Source organism: Rutilus rutilus (genome assembly GCF_951802725.1).
Source record: "Rutilus rutilus genome assembly, chromosome: 12".
NCBI lineage: Eukaryota > Metazoa > Chordata > Actinopteri > Cypriniformes > Leuciscidae > Rutilus > Rutilus rutilus.
The window spans coordinates 19,336,585-19,361,239 of NC_140217.1; the positions used below are offsets into that span (position 1 = coordinate 19,336,585).

Here is a 24,655-nt window from a genome sequence, read left to right on the forward strand (position 1 = left end):
AACAAGATTAAATGCAATATATTTTCTCACATGTAATAACTCGTTTCATCTGACTCCATAAATGAAAAAGATTTTAATGATATCTGTGCATCAGGAAACTACATCGCTTCGAGTTCCTTACCAGGTCTCAGGCACAATTGATCATTCCCAAAGATCAAAAACAGAGGTAGTTGGCTAAATATCTAAGATTTGCCGTAATTCCCACACGCACAATCGAAGATATATTCATAGCCCCCTTGGATGCCCCTCAGGAACTTAATTCAATCGTTTACTTTAATAGAGTTTTTTGACCACCATTTAAAGACGTTAGTCGATCAACTATACCTTTCTTAAAAATGGCTTTGTTTGGCCAAGCTCGTGGCTTGTTCCACGTACACTTATCTAAAGTAACCAGAGGTGTCAAAAGTATTCACATTCATTACTCAGGTAGAAGTATAGATACTAGGGTTTAAAAAGACTTCTGTAGAAGTTGAAGTATCAACTCAAGCTTTTTACTCAAGTAAAAGTATAAAAGTACTTGTTTCAAAACTACTTAAAGTATAAAAGTAATTTAAGGAAAAAAATGCAATTAATGCTCTCTCTCTCTCTCTCTCTCTCTCTCTCTCTCTCTCTCTCTCTCTCTCTCTCTCTAAATCAATATTTGACACGATTTGCCCCGATTTCTCCCTCGCTTACCGCATCTAGGTTTCCTTCGGAGGAGTTTTGGCACTTCGCACAACCAAATGTGACTACAGCCTCTCACAAGTTAGAAAGAAAACACAACGCCAATCAGTTTAGCGATGTGTATTCAGGAGGCGGGACTCAGATCTAAACCGTTTGTGTAATTGGCCAATTTTTTTTTTTAACGACGACAAGCTGGAATGAAAACAAGCCGAAATTAAATAGGAGTAACAAGGCTATTTTTAAAATGTAAGGAGTAGAAAGTACAGATAATTGCGTGAAAATGTAAGGAGTAGAAGTAAAAAGTCGTCTGAAAAATAATTACTCCAGTAAAGTATAGATACCCCAAATTTCTACTTAAGTAAGGTAACGAAGTATTTGTACTTCGTTACTTGACACCTCTGAAAGTAACATTAAATTAGAACAGAGGTCATCAGATGCGTCCAAGCTAGATTGATCAATCAGTATCTGCTGATTCTAGACAGACAAACTCATCTCCTCATCCAAGCACACTTGTTCTTTGATATCGGTTTATTAGTCGTCACTAATCTCTGACGCAACCTTGTGGAAATATACGGATCCGTTAATCTATATGGGAAAAACAAGTCTCAGAGTTGTTCAGAATAAAATCAAACGTTTACAATTTATTGACCAGGTAATGAAGCAATAATTCAAAATCCAATTCATAAGAATAAAATCATCAGTTAAGCATAACAATTCAGAAATAGAGGAATTTGTAGGAATTATTGCCTGGCAACAAAAATTACACACAGCGGTTGTGTGGGAAGTCAACCTACAGACTCCTCAAACTTTTCTGCACCTTTTCCTTATATACCCAGATAATTCAATATTCTTACCAAATGGTGGCGTCTGTATTTATAATTAGATTTTGGTTCCCTATTGAGGGATTCACACTGTGAGATCAGAATTTGTACTTGAATGGGTTCTTGTTTTACATACAGGAGGTATAGTCTGAATGGAGGATCTGGGAGAGGGAAACACCTTTAAGGGACTCATCACTTTTCTCATATTTTATAACTTCTTTAAGCTTTTCATTATGGTTGGGAGAATGAGACCATTTTACCAGGCGCACTGATATACTTTAAATTATATCAAACATGTATAGTTACTTCTTGTACATACATAACATTGCATAGGTTTTCAGTGTATTTTAGGTGAGGAGGGGGATGAAGGGGAGATAGTGTGTGTGAAGTGTGAACTGCACTGTGTGCTGCGTCTCGGAAGTTCCTGTTACATATGCAGGAGATAGTTCAAGTGTTAATTCTCAGGAGGGCCTTTTGTTTCATAGAGGGGTCGATCAGACATACTGGCACCAGCCTTACACGCATATGTATGTTGTCGTCCTAGGTCAGACTTCCTCTCACACAGGACAAGGTTTTTTTTGTTTGTTTGATCCACACTTTCTTTCCATAGGGTATAATGTTAATTATTTCCCAAGATTGCATTGTAACAGCACTCTTCACAGTCTGGTGTTCTGTTTCCTGTGTGGTTTAAAATGACAGCCTTATATTAGCCTGTTATTTATCTGTATGCAAAGTGTATTCAAAACCTAAAAAGGTTTTACACAATGGTATATGTATCCCTGTTAAAAATGCTCATGTAATTATTATGTAATCCCATTTTTTCTATTAGTATCTTAACTACTTGGTGATATCTTAGTCAGCTTCCCTCTGCTTTCTACCCAGGAGTTTTTACATTTAGCACATGAAAGGACTTTGTTGTGAATAATAGAAACAGATAATTAAACTCATCACAGTGATGCCATCACATACATTATTACTTGTATTACTTTTCACCTGAAAATGTATTTATGTTCCCTTGCTTGGCTTCCTGTTCACACCCCTTTTCTGACACTCAAAAGCATCGAACATTCACATGCAAAACTTAATTCTGATTGATTACTGTTGTGCGAAATCACAGGAGGAGAGAGATGAATGACCCACACAGTTATCTGAGGACAGATTTAATTCAATTCACATTTAATTGTATAGTGCTTTTCACAATGCAAATCATTTCAAAGACAAAGCACTTCTGTAAAGGAGTGTCATTCCATTTTCTGCCGTTCCATTGTCTGACTTTTGTGTCCTAATGGAAAGTGAAGTGAATGAACATCAACAACTTCAGAGCATTCTCTTGTAATCATTGAGCTGCAAGTGGCTGGGCAACGATAGGCAAAGCACTTTCAGTTGACAGATGCCCACATGCAACTAATCCTGACTCTTTTCACCATAATTAAAAAAATAGTTACTGTTTTGATGTTTTCTGGAGCTATTTAAAGCGAAGGGTCACCCAAATATGAAAATTCTGTCATCATTTTATCACCCTCACGTTGTTCCAAACCCAAAAGACTTCTGTTCTCTAATACAAATAAAGATATTTTTTATATACTCTCAATATTTTTGTCCATCCATTGAACTTCCATGTGACCAAAAACTTAATGTATCAAAAAGAGCACAAAGACATTGTGAAAGTAATATGAACATGAATCAAGTGGTAATCCAGGTCTTCGAGACATGATCGCTTTGTATGATGAACAGATTACATTCAGGCCTTTATTCATACATAGACATTGATCAACGCACATATAGAGGTAAACAGGATGGTTACATGTCAAGAAGCAAGTATGAACCAATGTGGTTTCTCCCAATAAGTTTTGTTGTTATCAAATTAAATTACTGATTCAGTGTTTCCTGAAACCAAAGTTCCAACGAACATTACTTTGGGCTTTGTTTTTAGAAACCCTTCCATATCTACTGCGTTCATTAAAGCTTCCTGCATCTGGGTCCTTAAAACTTCCTTCCATCAGTTTTGTAACATGTGGCAGTCTATGGATACTAATACAATATTCATATAAAGCCATGCAATAGTTTTGTAATCAACAGACTGAAATATTTCATTCAAAAAATATATTGCTCAAATAACATGTGTATTTCTGCATAATGCAATTTTGGTCTTTGCAATTAGTTATGAGAGTAATATTGAGTGCCATTATTGACTTCAAACTTGGCACAATATGCTTGATCTCAAAAACAAACTGTTATTTAGTTATTTAGATTATTTGTACTGTAATGTGCTATTGGAACTGAAGTCAGGTAGCTGCTAAGCAATTACCAAGCTGTCTCGCTCTGAGAGATGTGTCTCAGAGGTCGACATTGTGGAAGTGAAACCCAGTATGTGTGCTGTTTTGAGTGGTACATGTATCAATGTTGAAAATAACCATGTCAAAGCAAGAAAGTTACAGCCTACCTAGATTCACACTGATACTAAATTATACCTTCAGCTAGCGAGAAGTTACATTTTGCTTCATAAAACATACAGCTCCTGGAGACCAGGTACATTACTCATGATTGGAAACAAATAAAGAAAGTAAGTTTGCTGAATGGATAGAGTACAATTTGGCTGTGGGGCTGCCGTTAACAGAAGTGTGTGTGCAGTCAGAGATGGCATCTGGGAGCAGCAGTGTGTTAGTCAGTGGCACGTTAGAAGCGATGACATTTGCTTGAGGCTTCTGCCCAGCATGAGCTGCCTGACTCACCCACTCATCACGAGGACAGAGCCCACTGCTGCCAGTCACACATACAATGTTGATGCCTGTGACTCTCACTATCAGGTGTAACTTTTTCTGGAATTTGTAATAGACTTTGGTTCCACCCACATAAATATACTTTGTATACATTTCTGTCTCTTGTGCACATATTTGCGAGTGATCACATAAGCAGGATTACATATACAGTAAATTGTCCTAAACCTACCTTTCTAAGCCTGCTTTCTGCCATCAGCATCATGCTGACATGTCAACATCTTCCTCATTATTACATTCAGATCTCTTTCATTTTACTCTGTTTTTACAAGACAAAGACAAATGAGAGTGATATCTTCAGTCATTTATTCACTCCATGTCTTTCAGCTGTTTCTAACAATGATCACTGACTCTGTTCTCTCAAAGGCATTCTAAATGATACCAGTAATTTTTCAACTTAAATAATCTTACACCTAAATAAATTGAAATGATTAGAAATTATGTTGATGTACACTTATTCATTTAATCGAGAAAGAGAGGAGCACAAAAAGGTATATAGTCAGGTTCACTATATATTTTTGTGGGAATTTTTGTGGGATTTGCTAAACTATACATTTTTGTACAGGTTATTATATAAGGAGTCAGACAATCAATGTTTGCATTTGCCCAGATGTCTATGTGGCGACCATATTGAATTAAAAAAAAATAGCCGCCGTAAAACTTTAATTTGTAATGTCTTGGCTTCTGAATAAGCTGGAATGTTGATTTTTACTGCTAAACCCACATTTTCAGGGGCAGGGAATCCAATGGTGCTAGTTACAAAGCTACAAGACTTTGCCACATTAACCCATAGATGCATAAGTGGGTAAAAAATGACCCAGTGTGGTTGTTTTCTTGCAATCTCTTTGTAATGATAGTTCTGGAGTTCCTTTTATTGAAGAGTTTAAAATTAGCTTATGTAAAACGTGAATGTTCTGGAACTATCGACATATGATTAAACAACCTTTTTAATTAGACAGTTTCTATACATCATCAATCATCATCGCTTTCATACATCACGGCTTGGGAAGCGTCATCGTTCTGGCACTGGCTGCTGCACTGACACATGTCAGTACAGGCTAAGTTCTTAGCTCTGCAGGAGCACCTCCCAGAAAAGCAGTCAGATTTACACTTGCATTGAACCAACTCAAGGATGGCCTTTGGGGCTTGCAGGACCTCTGGTCACTGGTTTGAGCATGCCATCCGAGTGTTTGAAGTATCCGTTTTGCAGTGGATCCTGCAGAGCAATGGCTGCCTGTGCCCATACACTTGTTTGGACATGGACTCTCAAGATGTGCTGCTTCAGAGCTTCAAGTGTTGGAGGGAGCTTGTCACTTTCTGCCCTATGTTTGCAGAAGAGATGCCATCACTTATCCAGTGGATTTGTATGGGATCGTGTGAATGGCAATGAAGAACCAGATGTTGAGGGGTCTGGCTCAGCCGTTTCTGTGCTTCTTCTTTTCTGTCCATGCTACATACAGGCAGCCATGTAGGCTACATACATGGGGCATACAGGGGGCTACATACAGGGGGCAGTCATGGCCTAGTGGTTAGGGAGTTGGACTGGTAACCCAAAGGTTGCTGGTTCAATTCCAGAGCCGGTGGGAAATGACTGAGGTGTCCTTGAGCAAGGCACCTAACCCCTAATCGCTCCCCGGGCGCCACACAAAGGCTGCCCGCTGCTCTGGGTGTGTGTATCCACGTTTGCAGTGTGTGTGTGTTAACTACTCACTACTCTGCTCCTAATGTGTGTGCATTAACTTGGATGGGTTAAATGCAGAGGTCAAATTCCAAGTATGGGTTACCATACTTGGCCGTCACGTGTCACTTTCACTTTCACTTTCACTAATGTTAGCTAGATAGTTAGCTAGTGTTAGCTAACTATAAAGTAGGCTAATTTGTAGGGGAAAAAATACTCTTTCAAACAATCGTCATTTGACACTGATACGTACTATACAGTAATGTTAGCGACCTGTTAGCAGCAGTCATAAATGTATATGTTGTATATGTTGCAGTCAAAAATATAACATTTTGAGGTAAAAAATTAAGATAATAGGCTACTTACTATACATGTACCAGATGCTCTGTAAAACAATGTTCTTGAGGACAGCTGAGCATAGCTGATATAATATGTTGTGTGTTCCACAACAACTCCCAGTATATCAGAAGTCTGAGGAGCAAAAGAGACATCTGAGCAAATGCAAACATTGATTTTCTGACTCCTTATACAATAACCTTTCCAAAAATGTATAGTTTAGAAAATCCCCCAAAAAGTCCCACAAAGGTTAAAATCTGAATATAATGAACCTGACTAATATATAAATGTAAAATATATGACCTTTGCTGGCAAAATGAGTCACAATGAATGAGCACATTTTCAAAAATTAGTTATTGTTTATTTAAAAAACCTTCAAAATAATGTATGATTTGTTGGAATCAGACAAAAAAAAAAAAAAAAAAAAAAAAAGAATGAGCTATACCTGTTTGAAGTCAACAGTCAATTTTGGTAATAGCACCAAATTTGGCACACACAAAGTCAAAACCAAATATCTATAGGAAAAATATACAGTATATTCAACTTTTTGCCCATGATACCACAATTGTTTAATTAACATTAATGAAACAAACAGCCTATATATTAAGACCTAACTGAACCTAAGACCTTCTGTGTAAATGTCTATATCGGGATTGTACGCTGTCTGAGGCATCTTTGTGTGAACTCCTCGGATCTGTCAGTCAGCACGATTAAGCTCACGCTTAGGTTTACATCAGCATGAGTTTGAAAATTACATTTCATTGGTGCCATCGAGAATTGGCAATGAATATTCACAAAGTTGGAATGTTGCGCTTTACAATTATACCAAACTTGTTCTGAGTGGAAGTGCCAGTCGCCGAGAAGCTAGCTGAGAAAAATAGCAATTTTCATGGACAAGGGAAAGGTACTCCTCTCAGAAAAAGTACAAGTAAAGATACCTATAGATACAACATAAATGCTATTTTCAGCATTGGGATCGTTAGACGAGGGCTTAATGAACACATTTTTGTGAAAACCTCAAATTCAACCAAAATTAAAATTTTTCACTTGTTTTGCCTGAAGCTCTTAATTAGCCTGTGCGCATTCCGATTCATTTTGCCAGCACGGGTCACATATGTAGTATTGGGGCACCTGACCATTACACCAACAAGGACTATAATGACAATTGCATTCTAAATACATTAATATGGATTTAGTCCCCCATAACAGCTTCCACTATTCTGGGAAGGCTTTCCACAAGATTTTGGAGTGTTTCTGTGGGTTTTTCCAATTCATCCAGTAGAGCATAAAATCTATATATTTATATATATAGCAATGTATAATCTGTTTTTGATTGACTGACAGACAGACAGACAGACAGACAGACAGACAGACAGATAGACAGATAGATAGATAGATAGATAGATATCCAGTCATCACACTCAACCAAAACAAAGACCGAGAGCATAAGCTATAGAGGTGTTGCAATCTGGTGTCGCTCTTTAATTCGACTAACTGCTCCTCCGTTTCAACTGCAAGGTATTTTTCTGGGCAACTGAAGGAATCTCTGACCCAAGCAAATTAACTGAAATCCTTACTGAAATAACAGCTGAATTGTTGTTTAGTCCTTCAACATGTTGAGCGACTGTGTTAATCAAAGAAGAAATATTTATCCCTTTCTCTTGCAAACATTTTAATTAATCAGCCGATCACGCCAAAGATCCAATTTGGCAACGAATGCACTGACTTTGTCTGAAAGAAGCAAGATGTTGGCATCTCTCCCTTGCATCGATGTGTTCAACAAATCCAACCTGTCGAAAATGTCTACAAGGTTTGACAACTATTTCACACTGTCAACATCAGTGTGAAATAGGATCTGCTCATGTTTGGCTCTCATTTCCTGACAAAGCACTGCCTGCTTTAAAACTTAGTTTAAAACTGACTCCAGAGACTAAGGCATTTTCTTTGATGTGAGAAATTGGCGATGATTCATACACTTGGCTAAAGGGGCTAAATGCTCGACACAAGTGACCAGACCACTAACCCTCCCAGTCATCCAAAACTTCAAACAATGCCTCTCCAGTTGTGTGCACTGGAAGAGACAGACAGAAAAGAATGTTCTCTTCAATACAATTTTTGATATATCTGAAATAGATGCTAGCCCTGCAAAATCAGTTGTCTCAAGCTGCAGGGCATAGTGTACTGGCTTTGTATGATGTTAGCTAGCAATTGCTCCTTAATGTGGCTTGCCATGTCAGATATGCGGCACCTAACAGTGTTGTTAGAAAGGGGGATATCACCATTCTGTTGTGCGAAATTCTCTCCACAGATATATTTGGCAGCAGGTAAGGTTAGCGTCTCTGCAATTGTGTGAGGTTTTCTTAATTTAGCAACTCTTTGCGAGACATATAGGACACTTCCAGACACCTGTTAAACACTGATATGTGTTTGTTGATTTTGTGTTTCTGTTGTGCAAGGCAAGATAACTTTAATTTGAAAAAATGTTAAGGGTTTGTCTTTGAGTGTTGGGTGTTTGGTTTCTAAATGGCACTTCAGCTTGCATGGCTTCATGCTATCATTTGCCAGCAAATCTGTGGACATAACACACTGGGGCAGCGGTTCAGCTTCTGTCCCAGCCACCTGAAAAGCCAAACTGAAGATTGCTTATGTCATTCTTTCTTAGGGGTTGGTGCTGACGACACATCGTCGCCACAACTCAATTTGGCATGTGTGATGAATTTGTCCATAATGGAATCTTTTCGGCTGGTTGTCACTTATGTGTCTGCATTGTCTGCAGTGTGAGTAAGTAATATAAGTACATGGCAAGAATAAATTGTCAAATTGAATTGTTTAAATTTAAAACAAAGTAGAAGCTGATAAGGGATTGACCCGTGGCAACACAGCGTGCACATGCGCAGCTCATTCACTTCTATGTCAGCTGCCGTTTGGTCAATGGAATGTGCTGCTCCGGCTCTCAGCCACTCTGAACAGAGAAGATGCAATCAATCAATCAATCAATCAATCAGTTTTTATTTATATAGCGCCTTTACAACAACCAGAAAGGTGCACAAAGCGCTTTCCATAAAACACATAAAAAAGGCAGCAGGATATGAAAATAACAAATTAAAACTAAATTAAGCAGTTAAAACAAAGTAACTAACACAAGGACTCAAAACACAAAATAAGTGATTACATGTTGAAAGCCTTCTTGAAAAGAAACGTTTTTAACTGCGATTTAAAAACACTAAACACAGTTATGTTACGAAGGGGAGTAGGTAAGGCATTCCACAAAGTAGGTCCCTGGATGGCAAAAGATCGGCCTCCAAACTTTTTGCATCTAAACTTAGGGATTATCAAAGAGGTGTTCTGAGAGGAGCGGAGGGTTCTGGCAGGTTGGTATACAGTGACCAGCTCGGAAAGGTATGCCGGGGCCAGACCATTGATGGCCTTATAAACAAACATTAGAAACTTATACTCCACCCTAAACCGTACCGGGAGCCAATGAAGTGAGCAGAGAACGGGGGTGATGTATAAACGTTTATGGGTATTGGTAAGGAGACGCGCTGCTGCGTTTTGAACCATCTGAAGACGGTTGAGAAGTGATTGGTTAAGCCCAGTGTAGAGGGCATTACAGTAATCTAGCCTTGAGCTGATAAAGGCATGAATGGCTTTTTCTAGATCAGCGCGGGACAGGAATGATTTCACCTTACTAAGGAGCCTTAGCTGGAAAAAGCCACTCTTAACGACTTTTTACGACTCTTAACGACGATTTGTTTATCAAAATACAATCTATTGTCAAAAGCAACACCCAAGTTACGGACAGTGGATGCAAACTTGGGCGTGAAAGGGCCAAAACTGAGAGAGCTGCAAAGTGAGTCTGGGGTGAACAGTATATACTCGGTCTTACCTTCATTTAAATGAAGGAAGTTTTGAGAAAGCCACTGTTTAATGTCCTGGGTGCAGTTATGGAGGGGGTCTAGTGCTGAATGATTATTCAAAACTACAGGAAGGTAGACTTGAAGATCGTCAGCATAGAAATGAAATTGTACGTTATGTTTTGAAATGAGTTGACCAAGTGGCAGCATATAAAGGGAGAACAGGATAGGACCAAGAATAGAACCCTGGGGCACACCAGATGATACAGGGGCAGCTGAGGAGGAAAAGTCATCAAGCATTACTGAGAATGTTCTATTGGTGAGATATGACGAGAACCAGTTTAACACCGTGCCCTGTAGACCCACAACATGTTGTAGACGGGAGATGAGGATTGCGTGGTCCACGGTGTCAAAAGCAGCGGTAAGGTCAAGCAGCACCAGAACCATTGAGTTTTTATTATCTAAGGCTCTGAGAATGTCATTATGAAGAGAGGTGTGCATTATGCAGAGAGAGGTGTGAGTGCAGTGGGAAAGCAAGACCTGGCACTTGCAGACAGTACTGGCAACATTTGAAAAGTTGCAACGGTTTGTCCAAAAAGTCACTAGATTTGTCGCTAAAGATGTCTGAAAAGTTGTGAAGTTGGCAACACTGGTCTGCACTGATAGCTAGATAAAAGGCAGGCTAAGCTCCACCTCTCCCTAGCAAAAAGAAAATACAGAGGGAGAGGAAACATGTTTTTTTTGTTTTTGTTTTTTAATGCAAACGTTTTATTTTTATTTATTTTTATGTACATTCTACTTGAAAAGCTATCAAATACACAGAGTACCCAAATGATGCCCTGTCTGTGTCTTTTTTTTTTTTCTTAAACAATTTGCCCTACAGATCTCTGAACCACTGCCATAGAGCATTTGTGAGGTCAGGCACTGATGTTGGACAAGAAGGCCTTGCTCGCAATCTCAGTTCCAGTTCATTCCAAAGGTGTTTGATGGGGTTGAGGTTAGGGCTCGTTTTTGAAACACAAAGGTGTTAAAGGGTTTTCAACACAGAATTAGAGTTAAACTACTCCATCTGACGCTTGGCATTGTACTTGATGATGTGAGGCTTGCATGCAGCTGCTCCGCCATGAAAATCCATTCCATGATGCTCCTGCCAGACAGTTTTTGTGCTGATATTAATGCCAATGGAAGTTATATAACCGTAATCTATAAATCAACCGAACATTGGCAACTTTTATGCACCATGCGCCTCAGTGATGCCACTCTTTGACTTTGTGTGGTCTTCCACTTCGTGGCCGAGTTGCTGCTGTTCCTAAACACTTACACTTTACAATAATACCATCAATAATACAATTACAGTTCATCGTGCAATATGTCTGATATGACTGATGTTACCATGGACTTAAGGTGCATTCAGTAATGTCAGATTTACTTTAATTAGGAGATTATAAGTAAGAGTTATTTTGTAAAATCTTGAAAATTGTCTGTGTTTTTCAATCCTGGTCTTGGAGGCCCCTCAGCACTGCACATTTGATGTGTCTTATCTGATAGACTAAATTAAGGTCATGAATGACCACAAAATCATCTAAAATGTGAAACATTATTCAGACTATTATAGAACTGTAAGGGGTTATCTTTCTCTCTAAGCTTCTAATCTATAGACATCCACATATATTGCATCATCTTTATATTGTGGATTCATCACATCTGTGTAAAACAGAGAAACACAGCAGGGTGTTGTACCCCATCAGTTTTCTGCCATGGTTAACTGTACTTCTCCATGGTATTACCTCAGCTCAGCTGCTGAGATGAAAACCAAGATCACCTTCACCCCTTAAGGTGAGAATTGAAATCGTTGAGCAATGACTTTTGTCCTCCCAGAATATCCGTTTTCTTATTGTCACAGACTGCAAGTAGGAAATTGTTTTTTGATTCATCATTTTTTCTCTCTCTCTCTCTCTCTCTCGATTGTATGGCAGCCAGTGAAAAAGTTGATTACAGGATTTGGGTGATGTTACCTCGAAGATGGAGACTCTTAAATCCCAAAAATCTATTCTCATAGATCTATTAAGAATTAGGGCACAAGGAGCAGTGGTTATGCACTGAAGATGGCAGGAGCTAGCAAAACCCTTTCGAAAAAAAGAAAGAGAGCAGCACAGTTCTATGCTGGACTGTACAACAGTGATGATGATTTGTCTGCTCACTTCTACGAAGGTCTACCCATTGCTTCAGAGAGCTCAGAGCGGAGCTGAAGAGGCCAGTGTGTGAGCAGGAGCTGCTCATTGCTCTGAAAGAGATGGAGGGGGGTAAAGCCCCTGGCATAGATGGACTCCCTGTGGAGTTTTACAGAGTGTTTTGGGCAATGACCTGTTGGCTGTTCTCAATGAGAGCCTATCTGAGGGGTTGTTGCCTTTAAGCTGCAGAAGAGCGATTATTACAAGATATAAAGGCCTGGGTAGGGATGCCCTAGATGTTCGTAAGTTCTTTCTTAAATTGGAACATAAAGTCCACACTAGAGGCTTAGTAACTACTAGCTAGTTTGTAACTAACTCTGTACTTATTCCGTTGCACCATTTGTACGTAAGGCAAAACGTTGCTAGTAGGTCGTAAGCTCTCCGTAAAGTAATGCGTAGTCGCATAATATGACGTTTCACCTCGATGATCCAATAGCAGCCTTCAAATACGTGAGCAGAAGTTGTGTTGAAATGCCGTGAATTTCAGTTTATCCTTCATTCTAACTTCTTTTGCCTCACGTTACTAACGGTAAAAATAAGTTTCCATTAAATACGATAGTCTACTTGATCATTAACAATAACATAAGTGTTTTTATATGTAAATAACATTCAGAAACTGTATTTGAAATGAAATGAATAAGGATCAATAAATAAATATTGATACAAACAAGTAATAAAAACTCAGTGAGTGTTTTAGCGCAATTTTCTCACGTCATAGGATCACAACACTCAAAATTCAATTTTTGAAGCATAAAGGAACGTTTTTTGATCAAATCTTTTTTTCTAATATTATTGTACATTTTAGAAGCTATCGATTGCAATTTGTTTCAACTCGATAGCTATTATGGTTGCCGAGAAATTTGCAAAAAACTGAATTTTTTCTGGAATTTCCAGGAAATCCAAAATCTTTTCCTGGATTTTTTTTTTGTGCGTTCCCGAGATTAGACCTTCCTTAACATAATGCCGAAAACCCGAAGTCTCTAGGTGGTCTGGTTGAGGAGTAGATAGAAGTGCAAGATTGGTGCGCACAGACAGAACGAACAGAAATCATGAGTTAACAATCGCAATTTTGTCCGGTGGAAAATTGCGCTAAAAACATAAGAAATTACGTTTATTGTTTATGACTGATATTTGACATGCACAACATGGACAGATGCTCACAGCAGCGGGCTGTTCAGGGCGGGTTCATGTTAAAGAGCCGCTAACAAAGTAATCTTTTCACATAATGTTCTCTCTCTTAAAATGTAAGCGAGTGTAAATGTCAGCATTATCATATATGTCTAAAGAATTGAAGAATTGAAGTGTGTCAGGTAAAAGAAGAGCTTGATGCAGTTCAGTCTGTCTAATATTTTAGTCCAACCGTTACTCCTGATCGGAAGCTGCCGTAAATATTTAGTTTATACTTAGAGTTACGCTTCAACTAACTTTAATGGTGCAACGCAAAAATATTTAGAAGTGTGTAAGTCGTAACTTAGTGTCCATTTACGTCAAAACTAGGCTAAGTTCTAACTTACTTTAACTTGTTGGTGCAACTGGTCCCTGGAGACCAGTGAACTTGCTGATCGATTCCACAAAGTGTATTGTTTCTACCTAAGGATGAGGGTGGACAAGGCTTAGTGCATTTGCCAAGCAGAATGGCAACATTTCGTCTACAATTCATTCAAAGATTTTTAACACGACCTGCTGATTTGGTGTGGAGGAACGTGACCATGGTCATTCTACAAAGGGTGGAGGGACTTGGACTTGTCTAGTCTTTAGACTAGTCTCTTTTTGGATTACATGAAGTTGTACCTGAATGGCGTATCTCCTTTTTTATTGTGGACCATTTAAAATATGGGGACTCTTCACTTTCGAGATAATGGACAATTCAGACTCCTTATTTTGGCTTTTGGAGCAGCCCCTTGTCAAGATAGATATAACAAATGCCTGGCCTCACTCAGAAGTTGTTTGCCTCTAGAACTGTGAAGCTGAGGCAAATTGTCAGTGTGGCTGGCCCTGACTTAAGTGATGTTGCAGCAGTAGCCCTTTTGCTGGGGCACAGGTCAATTCGCCAATTACACTACTTATGACCTTTGGAAAAGGCTTTGAGGTTCCTGATACAAATTATCCTGTTCCGAAAATTAGGATTACTCTGGGTCTTGAAGGGCATGTCAAGTCCTCTGCTAGACCTTCACAAGCTGCAAGACTTGGATTTGGATACAGTAGAGGGGAAAGTTTGATAGGAAAGTTTTTAATAGAATTGGCAGTTAATGCAGTTAATGCATTTATTTCTGTTATCAATCGAATTGTTAATGATCAGTGTGTATTTTGTGGTTTAAGGGAAACAGTTTTTCGTTGTTTTTTAGAATGTGTTAGAATTACAGTAGAAAGGAGGTCATGGTTGCTTAGCAACAGCATTTTTTGGAAGCCGAGTCCTATGCAGCTCTGTTACTATGCACCATCTCACCTCAGTCCACCTTTACTGTAGGGATTCATAGCAACAATAGATTCTTAATATTGATTATTGGCACATTGCGAAAACATGATATAGTCTTGTCATATCAACTAATATACAGTTGTTGTTTTTATTCACTTTGGTGCTATTTTGAATGAATGAATGAATGAGGCATTTATATAGCGCTTTCATATGTACTACTGTACACCCAAAGCGCTTTACAATCATATCAGGGGATCTCTCCTCAACCACCACCAGTGTATAGCATCCACTTGGATGATGCGACGGCAGCCACAGTACAACGGCGCCAGTGCGCTCACCACACACCAGCTATAGGTGGAGAGAGGAGAGAGTGAGAGTGATATAGCCAATTCAATGGAAGGGGATTATTAGGAGGCCATGATTGTTAAGGGCCAATGGCTGGAATGTGGCCAGGACACCGGGGTTACACCCCTACTCTTTACGAGAAGTGCCATGGGATTTTTAATGACCACAGAGAGTCAGGACCTCGGTTTTACGTCTCATCCGAAGGACGGTGCTCTTTGACAGTATAGTGTCCCCGTCACTACACTGGGGCGTTAGGACCCACACAGACCACAGGGTGAGCACCCCCTACTGGCCTCACTAACACCTCTTCCAGCAGCAACCTGGTTTTTCCCAGGAGGTCTCCCATCCAGGTACTGACCAGGCTCAACCCTGCTTAGCTTCAGTGGGCAGCCAGTCTTGGGCTACAGGGTGATATGGCTGCTGGCCATTTCATAAGTAAGGTGTACATTTTCAAAACTCTTAGTACAAAAATCCAAACTGATCACAGTTGTAACACAGCTAGTCATTCTTTCAAATCCTGAATAATAATCAGAGTAAGATCTTAATTGCAGTAAGATGTTTACATGACATGAGCAGAACTCTTCATTCCAGTTTACATGCAATTTTCATTATTCTGATTATTTACTAATAAGTATTGTTAAACCAAACTCATATAGGCATACAGCATGCGTGTTACCGGCCATTGTTTTAATCTACTCACATCAAATTCAAAACACATTTTTATGGTCATACTGGATATTATTCTGCGCCGTGATGAATATCACAATGCCGGGTTTGCCTATGCTGTGGTCGAGTTCTTCACACCATCTGAATGAAGATACAAAGCAGAGACTGCTCACTGTGCGTAGCGAGTTGTGTTGACAGTTGAGCGATTTGGTGAAAACTTTAGAATAATGTCACGGAGTTCATTCATGAAGTTGTGTGAAGTAATTATGAAACAATTTTAATTTCAGCTGTAAACCTGCTTTACAGTAGACAGTGTTTAGTTCAATTACCGTGTCAATGTTACAAAGTTCATCAATTATGAAAATGTACTTAATTCAACTATAAAGCAGCTCTACAACAGACAAAGGTGTCATTATTCAGCTCAAGTCAGCTCCGTGTTTGTTCGAATCAGTTCAAAAACAAGCAAGTTTACTGTGCTTTTATATTTATACTTTCTCTCTAATGAGAACCAACAAGTTTGAAACTTACAGCACTTCACATCCAATCACATCTCAGTTTATTTTGAAATGCTGATATGATTTTTTGGGTTTCATGTATGTGCTTATTAATTTTTCTCAGGATCCCCGGCAGACTGAATGACAGAAGGACACCATTAGGAGAGCTGAACTGGATTTTCACAGCTATTACTGACACAATTGCATGGAACGTCCTGCCGAGAGGTTTGTTCTGATAAAAATCCAACTATTCAACAATCTCTGAAGATTTAGTTTCATGTCAATCAACAACAAAGACCTTTCAGGGCCCTCATACAAAGGTTACAAAATTCATTTTGATCATTCAACGTCTGTTAAATGACTTGGCTCAGTCAGAACCCAGATTTGCCTGTTAACTTTGCTTGTTCCACAAAATAACAAAAAATGGCGGAGATGTTGCATATGCACTTAACATGGTGACGTGACGTAAATATGCACAGTGTGGTGGCATTTACAGTATGCGGATGAGTTTGGATTTGATGTCATTTTCCGATCCCTCTACCCTACTAATATCCTTTTTGCTACAAAACTAATAACATTTAAAAGATTATAATAAAACATCTTCAAAAGATTGAGTGTGAAAACATATATAGATTGCTGCCCTCTATGAAAATCCATAACTATGCAATATCACATGAGGAAATCACAGATTATACATGTTGATACTGATTTTAACAGTTCAAGAGATAAAAAAATAAAAAAATTAGATTAAGGCTTGGTGATGTAGCTCTTGATTTTTTTTTTTTCTTCTGTATTTTGATGTTATTCAATATTTATCTCAATGTTTTTGCAAAAAGTTTTTTTTTTTTAACCCCATGAAAAAGACATGATCTGGATAAGATAGATATTGTTACAAATTACATATGTTGTTTACTGCAAAATCACCTCTAGTTAAAAAAAAAAAATAGACAATGCCTGCTTGTAAGTTTTTATTAAACTTGAATTAAAAATGTATTAAAAATGAATCTTTGAAATCATATTTACTTAAATGTATCTATATAAAATCATTTTAGCACTATCTCACTGACTGAGCTCAGCATTTTTGCAAATTATAATCAACAGGATTTGTACACGGTGCTTAAAGTAGTTGAATTACTTGAATTTGACTTTTTGAAATTTAGGTTCTGGAAAACCCTTGAAACAGCTATTTTGTATAAAGAAGTACTTGAAAAGTGCTTGAATTATTGAAAGACAATATATGGGAAATTTATTTTTTCTTTTATTGATAAAACAATCTTTTCACACAAAATTAAAGGGATAGTTCGCCCAAAAATGATATTTAAGCCATGATTTACTCACCCTCAAGCCGTTCGAGATGTATATGTCAATCTTTTTTCAGACGAACACATTTTCAGTTATTTTAGAAATTGTCTTAGATCTTTCAGTGGTTAGAATGTGAATCAATGGGGTCCAGCTCGTTGAAGTCCGCAAATGAGCATGCATCCTTCACAAAAGTAATCCATCCGGCTCCAGGGGGATAAACGAAGGCCTTCCGAGGGTAATCCGTGCGGTTTTGTCGTAAAAATATAAATATTTAAAACTTTATAAACGAAAATAACTGGCTTCCGGTGGCGGTCGGCGCGCGTTCATGGAGATGGAAGCGTCGTGACGTAGAACGAACGTGACAGCGCAGCCAGAGAGCAGAGCAAAACAAAACTCTACGTTCGTTCTTCGTCACGACGCTTCCTACGATACGTCCTACGTCAAATGCCAGCATCCATCTCCGTGAACGCGCGTCGACCGCCACCGGAAGCCAGTTATTTTCGTTTATAAAGTTTTAAATTTGTATATTTTTACGACAAAACCGCACGGATTACCCTCGGAAGGCCTTCGTTTATCCCCCTGGAGCCGGATGGATTACTTTTGTGAAGGATGCATGCTCATTTGCGGACTTCAACGAGCTGGACCCCATTGCTTCACATTCTAACCACTGAAAGATCTAAGACATTTTCTAAAATAACTGAAAATGTGTTCGTCTGAAAAAAGATTGACATATGCATCTCGAACGGCTTGAGGGTGAGTAAATCATGGGCTAAATATCATTTTTGGGCGAACTATCCCTTTAACGCTGCAGTCCGTCTGATATAGATATAGAGGCATTTTGCATGGCTATGAGCGTGATATTGCTCATATAAATATCCAAGAATATGAAACAGTTTTTATTCAAGTCAATCATATATTAATGGAAGAAAAATAAGGAATAAGGAAAGCGAAATATTTGTCATAGGAGTCTTTCAATGGTTAAAGTTACCACTGTCACTGCATGTGCTGCACTTTACCATTTTGTTTTATTAGTTTATTTTTATTTTTATTTTTACCTTTTTTAGAATTTAAAAGATAATAAAGAAAGATATTTTTTGATAAATGAGATCTCTGATTGTAGGCCTAGTCCTTGAAAAAAAAGAAAAAAAAAGTAGTGCTTAAAGTCCTGAAATTTGCTTACTTATAAGATGAACTTTTTAAATTTTTCGCAATCGCGATATTCATAATATTCTTAATTTTATATTGTCAGCAAAGAAATTGCGATAATGTCACTTATCTTCCATGTATTGCTCAGTCCTAGTTTAGACACAATTTGGCAAGTTCATTTTCTAAATTTATATTTGCTTCTTCATTCAAAATAGTTCTAAAAGCCACAGCAAGTTCAGCCGTTGCATGTCCCAGAGCTACTCACAGACTGCCAGCAGTAAACACAGACAGTAGAAGTGAGAAAAATGGTGAAGCATCCTTGTGCTGTTATACTGAATATCATCACTTTTAACAGTGCTTGCTTGGCCAGTCAGATTACAGGACCAAAACTATGTTGTATAAGGAAGTATAATGATGCTTGTTTGTGCATTCACAAGCTCTGTAAATGCTTTGCTGGCAGTTTGAACAGTATTCTTCATTAAAGGACAAGATATATATGTAAATTCTCAAACACTAGCAGCACAGAACACAAGCTTTGAAGATTTGCTTCTGTCTCTTTACTGAGGAGGAACCAAGCCTGATTCTGTGGGTATAGCCTAACATCTCACAGTCTTTAATTAATTTTTGTGCATCAAAGTTGCATAATGAAAATCCCCAGGCTTTAATCTGCCATGCACACACATCATAATCATTGAATCTCATTAAGACTGAGCATATCACACAACAGAATTTAGGATTTTAATCAAGTTACCTGTTATCACATAAAACATAAAGCATTTAACAAAAAAAATCTTTCTCTCTCTTTCTCTATAGATCTCTTTCAGAAATTATTTCGTCAGGATCTTTTGGTGGCCAGTCTATTTCGTAATTTCCTTTTGGCTGAGAGAATTATGAGGTCATATAATTGTACACCAGTCAGCAGCCCCAGGCTGCCACCTACATACATGCACGCTATGTGGTAAGTGTATGGATGTGAACACACATACATCATTATTTTCCCCAAAATGTGCAACCTTTGTTCAGACAGGACAAAAATCTGATTGTTTTGGTGTATCTGACTCATATATTTAGTTGTTCATTGTCAGAGGTGTATCAAAAGTATTCACATTCATTACTCATGCAGAAGTATATATACTAGGGTTTAAAAAAGACTTCTGTAGAAGTTGAAGTATCAACTCAAGCTTTTTACTCAAGTAAAAGTGTAAAAGTACTGGTTTCAAAACTACTTAAAGTATAAAAGAAAAAGTAATGAAAGGAAAAAAAAATGCCATTAAGGACAAAAGCTTAGGACGCGCCACAGGGGTGGGCCTATAAGTCAGGGCCTATAGTGCACTACCCAACCTCCTCAAAAAACATTTTTCTTAATGCCATAATAACTATAATGTTATATTAAAATGTTAATGTTGAAATATTTGGGATGCACTAGCCACTAGGCTACCTGTTTCAGCCGCAAATATGCCCATTGAAAATGAGCGCATTTTAGTACATTGCAAATACATTAAAGAACCATATATGTGTTCTACTGAGCATTAACGTGTTTCATGGAGCGGAAGATATGATGACTAGTTGCCTATAAGTATTGTAATGGTGCACAGTGTTGCCAGATTGGGATGGTGATTTCCAGCCCAAAAGCTTACCAAAACCCGCCCACTCCAAAAAAAAAAAAAAAAACCGGGCAAAATTTTACTGCCAAAATAATGTGATTATAATTTTATTACCATGTCATTCAAGGTTGATAAGCACCATTTTTATCTCCTTAAAAAAAAATAACGTTGATAAAAAAAATAAAAAAAATAAAATAAATTTTTTCAGGAAACGGATCAAAATAGGGCAATAATTAAGGAGAATTAGCAAATATGACTAAAATGTCCTGGTGGACACGGTCAAAACGGCAATCAAGGAATGAACCGATGACTTTAACCCTCGGAAGTACACATTGCAGAACATAACGAATAATTTAGCAGTCAAAACTGATTCATCGTTGATTCAAACCTTTTTCAGCAGCTGTCAGGGACAAGTAGAGTGCATGCAGTCTGGACGGTGTAAAGTATATTTGCAGATGTCAGGTTAGGCTAGTGTGTACATGACCATGGACAGGAATCGTCCCATATTCGATTTCAATTCAAGTCATTCAACTGCTGTCCTCTCAGAGTTATATTCTCCATCAAGTCATCTCCCACCACGTGTAAATTTTTTGAGTTTCTCACTGTCTCACTCTTTACTGTAGATACAACTTACTGTATATGTATGTCACTTTAGCATTAGCGATCACTTGAATATACAGCTACAACTTATCGCGCTAAATCGCGTCTGCCTGCTTGATTGCTGATTGGCTAAAAGTGTGTGCTCGTCAGTGACGTCAACGCCAGCTGACTCTGCATGGGCCTGTGTGTTTTGCAATGTCATGATGACTGATTTTATGGACTACATGCACACTTTAGTTTTTTAACCAATTAGATTTTAAAATGTAGATGTTTGAAAACCGCCGAACTGACCCCAAACCAGCCCAAATTTTGTCCACCCGCCCAAACCCTTTTTTCCCCGCACAATCAAATTCAAAACCGCCCAAGCCCAATGTGGCAACACTGATGGTGCAAAAAGTCAAACTTTAGAGGCAGACGATGTACACAATGGATTGCGTACAAGCCAATAGGGTGTCGGAATGGTATATGTTTATACTTCTCATCCAACCACAATAACAAATTACGGGAAAAAAGCCTGTAAAAGTCCTGGCAGAAAGCGATGCATTTTTTATCGAAAGATCTAAGACAATTTACTATGATTTTAAGTGTTAACAACTTAGTATTATCTAATAATTGTTGCAAACTGGTACTAACAAAAAAATATTAGTGCATTCCTGGAACTGGGCGTCATTACACTACATCCTGATGCATCGCTTTCTGCCAGGACTTTCACGGGCTTTTCCCAAATCACGGAAGTGACCTCGACGTACAGGTTAGCGGTAGCATAAGCCATCAGGCAAGTGTTATTTAAATAAACTCCTGATGTAATTACAAACTTTCCAATGCTTCGTTCTATGAGTACAGAACCTATTTGTACTACTGTAGAAGTTTGGTACCATTCCGGGCATTATTAGTGGGGTAATTTACGAGATACAACATTGGATCCATTAGCGCCTGCACTAAGCCATTCGGCTGATATCTCTAAATAAGCTCTAACTTTAATAATGTTCGACCAAGGGAAAAAAAAGCTTCTGGAGGGGTGTTTGGCTCATGGTCATGGTGCAAAGGACCCTAGGTTGAAATTACTCCGAACCATCCCTTTAAAGGAATTACTCAGCATCATTACTCTACTTTGGTACAAAGTCGATAATAAAATAAAAAAGTACCATGCTTTCTCAGTACTTAGTTCAAAATATTTCTGTTTCTAAGTATTTGTTTTTTCAAAATGTCACTTGTGTTTTAGGATTTACAGAGTAAATGTAGCCTAATGGACCTGATACTGTCTATTGCGTCATTAATATTAATCAAACCACAATGCTGATAAGATAAAAACACTTACTTATCTTAATTTATTTGTTCTTTATTATGAAATACCAGATACTTAACTGCTTCAAGGCCTTATGCCATTGTTTTAATTAAAGTAATATTTCAATGACATATAAAGTAATGTTTCATATGTTAATGTTTTTCTTGATATTTAATAAATAGAAAATAAATAAATATGTATTTATAATAAATTATAATATAATTATATTTTTAATTAAAGTTTTGTGTTCAGTAGTATGCAGTATTCATTATTTTGCTGTGGCAAAATTCTTATTGTGAATCATGAAATTTCACTGGTAACATTATTGACTACTGGTAACAGTATTGAGGTAACCATGATTTCACAAGTCACAACCTCTCAGTAACAGTAACATTCTGTTTTATTATATTTCTACTAGAAGTCAAATCGATGCGCCAGGTTTTAAACAACATCCCACGGAGAAAGAGAGCTTTTTCTTTTATTCCCAGAGTGAACGGCACTATTCATTTATTAAGTGTGCTTGCTGAAAACAGCACACTTATTGTTCTTCTTAAGTTTTCTTCTTCTTTTTATTATTATTATTCCCGGGAGATAAATTTTGGCCAGCTCCTGCACCTAGGCCCTTTGAGACAGAGACACCGTTCCAACTTTAAAACGTCCGGTCAGTACCGGTGTAAGTTGCTCGCAAAGATGACATCACGAGTCCATGTCGTTCGTCCGCCATATTGGATTGAACAGAAAGCAAAACTAAATTTTCACAGGTCACAAATTTGGTCCGAACTTCACGAAACTGGACGTACATGATCCTTGGACCAAGCCTCACAAAAGTTACTAGAAGGATTTTTGATTTTCGGAAGCGTTTGCCCGTCACAGCCAAACGAAATCGGCGGCGTAGTCGTCAAACAGGAGGTTGTCCATATCTCAGGAACTCTGTCACGTATCGAAACCAAAGTTTGTACATGAACTCGGGACTTCAATGTGAGGATGCACAAGATCTGAATTTTGTTATTTTTTTATTTCAGGCTAATTGACAAACCCATTTACTTATGTCTATGCAAAAGAGTTTCCCCTCACACTTTTAATGTTAATGCATTTAGACAGTAGGTGGCACTGTTGTATTACATTTCACAGAGCTGCCAAGTCAGTGTATAGACTGCATTCGTTTTTACTAGGTTTGTCTTAATAAATGCAGGGCCTGAATTTCGTTTTTTAAACTGGGAGGGAATTCCACGCTTACATGGGTCACGGGGGGATCTAAAGATTATTGGGGGGGGGGATAACTTTTGATGCATCGTTCTAATTTAATCATCTTCATTTATTAATATCTACAGATTTGTATGCATGAATTGTGCATTTCCAGTTCTTAAAACAGTTAATAACAAAACAAAACAAAAAACTTTATACAAAATACATCATGCTCTTCTTCGCTAACCGAACAAACAATTCATTGTCTGTGGCTGTGTTTGTGTTTGTGCGCGTGGGAAATATGCTGCGCATAACAATAGAAAACTAGATGCGAAATTCGTCGAGACAAACTTTAAGTTGGCTTGGAAAAGTTTGGACGAGAAGTTTAAAGTAGTTTGAAGTATTACATTATTACTTGATTTTGTCTTTCTCGATCCTTTTATAACAATTAAAAATATTTTGTTGCCGTCACATGAAAAACGATCAAATTATCAAATAATTGTTCTGAGTGGATGCTAGGTGGTTGCCATTGTGTTCTGGGTGGTTGCTAGGTGGTTGCCATTGTGTTCTGGGTGGTTGCTAGGTGGTTGCCATTGTGTTCTGGGTGGTTGTTATGAGATAGATAGATTAGAAATATTAAATAGAATGGAAAATTAGTCTGGATGGATTAGAAATAGTACATAGAGTGGCAGCTGATGAAGTCTGATGAGCCTCTCCAACTGTCAACATTTGAATTTAGTTTAGAGTTAGAATGAAAGAGAGAAAAAAAGAAATATAAGATAGATAGATAGATAGGTTAGAAAGAAAGAAAGAAAGAAAGAAAGAAAGAAAGAAAGAAAGAAAGAAAGAAAGAAAGAAAGAAAGAAAGAAAAAGAGAGCAAGAAAGAAAGAAAAAGAGAGCAAGAAAGAAAGAAAAAGAGAGCAAGAAAGAAAGAAAAAGAGAGCAAGAAAGAAAGAAAGAAAGAAAGAAAGCTTAAATGAGTCTCAATGAATTAGAAATAGTACATAGAAAGGCAGCTAATGAAGTCTAATGAGCCTGTCAAAATTTGAATTTAGTTTGAAGTTAGAAAGAAAGAAATGATAGATAGATAGATAGATAGATAGATAGATAGATAGATTAGTTAGAAAGAAAGAAAGAAAGAAAGAAAGAAAGAAAGAAAGAAAGAAAGAAAGAAAGAAAGAAAGAAAGAAAAAGAGAAAGAAAGAAAGAAAGAAAAAGAGAAAGAAAGAAAGAAAGAAAGAAAGAAAGAAA

General features: G+C 37.8%; 1 protein-coding gene across 4 annotated transcripts in view; it reads left to right on the plus strand.

Annotated features, from left to right (window-relative positions):
- rptor (regulatory associated protein of MTOR, complex 1) overlaps positions 1 to 24,655 on the plus strand; it is a 332,162-nt gene that overhangs the window by 163,409 nt on the left and 144,098 nt on the right. For all 4 annotated transcript variants that reach the window (XM_084426710.1, XM_084426712.1, XM_084426711.1 and 1 more), the window contains exons 9-10: positions 16,406 to 16,506; positions 19,543 to 19,687. In XM_084426710.1, the coding sequence (XP_084282836.1) occupies positions 16,406 to 16,506; positions 19,543 to 19,687 (246 nt within the window). The remainder of the gene's footprint in view (positions 1 to 16,405; positions 16,507 to 19,542; positions 19,688 to 24,655) is intronic.